The sequence below is a fragment of the Adiantum capillus-veneris genome, chromosome 23 (genome assembly GCF_014529385.1).
Source record: "Adiantum capillus-veneris isolate H3 chromosome 23, ASM1452938v2, whole genome shotgun sequence".
Taxonomy (NCBI): Eukaryota; Viridiplantae; Streptophyta; class Polypodiopsida; order Polypodiales; family Pteridaceae; genus Adiantum; species Adiantum capillus-veneris.
In genome coordinates this window covers 17058349-17063020 of record NC_140953.1, presented here as the reverse complement: position 1 = coordinate 17063020, position 4672 = coordinate 17058349, and the positions used below count along the sequence as shown (strand labels likewise).

General features: G+C 42.8%; 1 protein-coding gene across 1 annotated transcript; it reads left to right on the top strand.

Moving 5' to 3' along the window:
* Positions 1-1496: 1496 nt before the first annotated feature.
* Positions 1497-4057, top strand: LOC147427465 (reticulon-like protein B2). Its single transcript, XM_086497267.1, has 6 exons — positions 1497-1648; positions 2324-2534; positions 2890-3070; positions 3157-3298; positions 3385-3454; positions 3543-4057. Exons 2-6 carry the CDS (start codon positions 2351-2353, stop codon positions 3710-3712), a joined length of 747 nt encoding a protein of 248 aa, XP_086353393.1. The 5' UTR covers positions 1497-1648; positions 2324-2350; the 3' UTR covers positions 3713-4057.
* The last annotated feature ends 615 nt before the right edge of the window (positions 4058-4672 follow it).

The window sequence follows — 4672 nt, the reverse complement described above, 5'->3', positions numbered from 1 at the left end:
TCTCATGTGTGAAAATTATCTCTCTCCATTAAGTAAACTACTCAATTATCTACTTAGCTACGTCCTATTTCCTAACAATCCCCACCTTCCATGCATACTTCCCTTATCATCATTAGAATTAGATGCTTCAAACTTCGACGTAGTTCTACAGTGCCGCCATATATGCTCTCTCTCTCTCTGTGTGTGTGTGTGTGTGTGTGTGTGTGTGTCTCGCTCTCTCAACAATCCCAAGAGAACTCATAGATCTATATGTCGAGTCTTGGACTAAATATCTCTTACTGAAGAGCGAAGCAGGATAACCCACCTACTCTTAAAACCTTTTTTCCCCTCATAAAGTAAAAAATCTTCTCATGTATGTGCACTAAATAACATTTACAGATGCAATTCAATACGTGCACATAAATAAAGAAAGAAGATTAATTGGACAATTGACACAACTGGGTATTATCAGCAGAAGAAAGTTGCAAGGTCCTCATAATAACAAAACTGGTTCAAACTGAAAAAATGGCTCATTCCAAAGACTGCTATCATGAAGCTGTGGCTAAATGATGCCCACTTAGCATATTTTGATTTTGATTTTGAGAAGAATGAAGTCATGAAGTATGGTCCATGACAACATTCAAAGCGTCGATTGTACTCTCATTTGTAGCAACACAGCCTTATACAACAAAAAAAACTTACAAAACTGAGTTGTTAAATCTCATGGGATCCTCCATACCTGTATAAATCGGAGCATGTTCGATAGGTTGGATGGAGCTATATCAGAAATAACGATAATAAGATTGCCTGCTTTCACCATGCCTCGATCCTTCTGTAAAGAGAAGGTGCGTCTCAGGTTCACTTCATGTCTTCGGAAAAATCAAGGCGGAAGGGGATCAAGCCCCAACGAAGGTTCAGATTAGTGACCATTCGAAGCAGGCGAGCTGGAGAGAGAGAGAGAGAGAGAGAGAGAGAGAGAGAGAGAGAGAGAGAGAGAGAGAGAGAGAGAGAGAGAGAGAGAGAGGTGGGCTATTGCTGCATGCTTGAGCTGGAGCCCGAAATCCAAACCCCTTTTAACACCTTGCGACGTTTGCTTTGGATTTTAGCCTTCCCAAGTTCCCCGCTCGCAGCTCGCACCAGGTGAAGTCTGACAAATAGCCAACCCCATAGTGCACTTTGTTGCTTTTCTCTCTCTCTCTCTCTCTCTCCAAGCTCAAGATGGGATATGTCGACAAGTGTCAAGGGCTTCCCCTTCCGCCATATTATGTTAGTTTAGATTACTGCTTTTCTTTCTCTCTCTCTCTCCCACTCTCTCCCCAAGCTCAAGCTGGGATACGTCGACACGTGTAAAGGGCTTCCCTTCCGCCATATTATGTTAATTTAGATTAGATGTGGTTATATTGGAAGGATACCTACATCCACTAGGAGAAGGTCTACACCAAAATTCAAACAAGTGTCAAGGACAAAACTTTTTTAATTTTGAAGGGTGGGCAGAATAAACCGTTGAATGGGATTTTTTATTTTAGCTCTTTCTGAGTGTGCGCGCGCATGTATGCATCTCATTAGTGTGGAGCCCCTTTCGTATTGTAAGGAGATCCTTGAGGCTTGAACCTTCCCTCTCTCCCACGCTCTTCATTTCATCGTCGTCGTCTTCTTCGTGCAGATCCAGGTATGGCCCCCCTCTCCATAGCCCTGCACATCTCTTTCTTTTCGAGCTCGAGCTCCCCCAGCAGCTCGAGCTTCCGTTTGCAGTGCATGTTTGTTGTTTCTCAATGATTGGCTCTGCATGTTTTCCATGCTTCAGAGCTCTCATGCCGCTTATCGAACTAGCTCGTCTATGGGTTCTGTGTGGCTGCGTTTTGTGCTTTCAGGATGTTGTATTGTGTTCTCATTGTCTTCCTGTCTTCTTCTTGTGCGTTCTTGGACGCCGTAGCTGCGTTTTATTCTGTGCCGTGTGGCTTCAATTTTTGAGGTGTCGTCAGTCTCAATTTCAAAACGGGGTATTGTTCTGAAGGTCTCTTTCTTTACGTAGATCCCCTGCCCAACCAAAGAAGGATTTTGTATGTATGTGATGAGGTTCTATGTCACTGAGTGTAGTGTCCATTCTTGAGTTGTCTGCTTGCTCCTTTTGCTGGCAGCGTGTACATGGCCAATATTCCTTACAGGGTTAATAGGGAGACATGTATCTAAACGTGAATGGGAACCTCTTGTGTTTTGTTCTGGACATGTTGCGTTTTCTCACATAGCTCATGTGTCTTGGCATTTCAACTGTGATATTCAGATTCATGTGCTTAGTCAAACATTATCATCATACTACACGTTTCATAATATAGATCTGATGCAGGTGTTTGATCCACCTTGAGTTCTGACAATGTCGGCGTCAGAGGGGTCTGATGTTAGTGGGGTGGAGTATGTTGAGAATGCGGTAGCTGAAAAGTTCAGTGATTTGCCGGCTTCAACACCATCGGAGGCTGTTGACAAGCCTCCTCATCCTGTCAAATCACGCCTTTTCAACAGACAGAGGTCTCTACATGAGTTACTTGGAGGTGGCAAAGGTTAGTATGTTTATGTCCTTCTCAGTGAGTACCTTGGATACATCATGTAGTACTTACAGGAAGCGATCACAGTGATATCTATCTAACTTGCCTATAGGATTTAAGTTGTGTGTAGAAAGGTGTAGATTCTTTACGCAGTAAATCACTCAAGCTCTTCCTTATTCCCCTTCCGCCTTTACGGTTGCCTATGACTTTTGAGAAATATTTTCAGCCTTACAATGTACATTGGTCAACCGTATTCTTGGTTTTCAAGCCATCCTTTTTTGTTCTTCCTTTCCGATAGGAGCCCATTGCAAATCGGTTTAACAGCTGCATCAATCCCCTGTCAATTAATTTATCGGTCAACTGTTTTCAGCTGCGGATACACTTTTATGGAAGGACAAGCTCATGGCAGGGGGAATACTGGCTGGAGCCACAATTGTGTACTTCATTTTGGAGCACTCTGGCTACACACTGTTGGCAATCATTTCAAACCTTCTTCTCGCGACCTTTGCTGTACTGTTTGTGTGGTCCAATGCTGCTGTCTTCTTGAACAGGTTGGCCCATGTTCTGGTGTGAAATTTGACTTTCTTTGGCTATAGTATTGTTACAGCTTTTCAATGTGAAGTTCTTGAGTTGGCAGGCCTCCTCCCCCTTTGCCCGACCTTCATGTGTCTGAGGAGGCAGCCAGCAGCCTTGCCTTAGCGTTGCGAGTGGAAGTTAACCGAGTTTTGGCCGTTGCACATGATATAGCACTTGGAAAGGACTTCAAGCAATTTGTGAAGGTCTTGATTATTCAATTTGTTTTACATTCTCTGATGATGTCATGTCATGCTCTGGCTTGTTGTAACTGATGATTTGAATCTTGTAGGTCATGGGAGTGTTGTGGGGACTCTCCATTGTTGGTGGCTGGTTCCACTTTCTAACACTCGTGTACCTTGGTAAATGTTGAGAAAGATTTATATTTCAAGATTTGTTGTGATTATGAATGGCACTTCTTAAGTTCTAAACTTGGATTGTTGGGTTCAGCTGTCATCGTCTGCCATACAATCCCAGTTGTGTATGATACCTATGAAGATCAGATTGAGCTCTATGCCAAGAAGGGTTATGAGCAAGCACAGAAACATTACAAGAAAGTGGACGAAACTGTTTTCAGCAAAGTTCTCAGCTCTTTTCCTAAGCTGAGGAAGTCAGATTGAGTGTTGCGGTGTGGTTAGGTTTACGTGGGATGGTGATTACGTTAGCAGGGATGTACATATGGTTGTCAGTCTTATTGAAGCATCTTGCTACGGTAAAGTGACCAGACTTGTCACTTTATTTCAGGCGGTAGTAGTGGAGACTAGGCTATTTGGCTTCTTTATTCATTATGAAGCTGCTGGTACATTTCTTGTACGTGCCTCTGATAAAGGGGAGGCAATTTTAACTTTGTTTACAGACTTAGGGAGATTGTCTGGATGGATTTTACTACTGATGGGTAGCATAACTCAATTTTTTGGGCAAGTTACAATATCTTGTTGCTATTGAATGGTTTCCGTTCAGCTGTTTTTGGCTCTGTTTGTTGCTGCATCTTTGTGATGTGTCAAGTGTCAGGCCTTACTGTGCAGCCACAGATCTTATGCTTTTGGATCAGCATAGACCGCTCTAAAGCTCTTTGTGCAAGAATGTAGCAGAAGATGATGTCTTGCTTTAATGAATTTGGTGGGACTGGCAGGGTGCCCCAGTTTGGCGTAGATGACTAATTTTTTTGGGTGCAAGAATGTAGAAGAGGATGCCTCAATTTGGCATAGACTGCTTTAAAGTTTTTGGTGCTCCAGTTTTTGGCAATAGAGTTGATATGCATGTTTGTCTAGTATGTCCTCACAAGTACAAGGTTTAACTGCTGAATGTCTGTGCCCTCCAGTTCTGAATGAAGTGTCCCCCACCACTCCACATCCTTGGAATTTTTGTGCCCTTTTCTTCAAATGCATTAAATGTTGAGTCACAAGCCAATCATTAGGGTGCCAAGGGATGTTTTTAACAAAGTGATGAGAAGTGGAAGAAATTTTACCAAGCCAGTCAGTAGAGCACAAAGGAAAGATGTTAACAAGGTCATATAGGAAGGGATCTTCCTACTGTGCATTTGTTCTGTTTTCCTTGGTTGCACTGGAGCTCTAATATTT

Coding starts and splice junctions, on each gene's coding strand:
- LOC147427465 (XM_086497267.1), top strand. CDS start 2,351: ATGTCGGCGTCAGAGGGGTCTGATGTTAGTGGGGTGGAGTATGTTGAG. Junction 3,071..3,156: donor GCTGCTGTCTTCTTGAACAG/GTTGGCCCATGT, acceptor TTGAGTTGGCAG/GCCTCCTCCCCCTTTGCCCG. Junction 3,455..3,542: donor TCTAACACTCGTGTACCTTG/GTAAATGTTGAG, acceptor TGTTGGGTTCAG/CTGTCATCGTCTGCCATACA.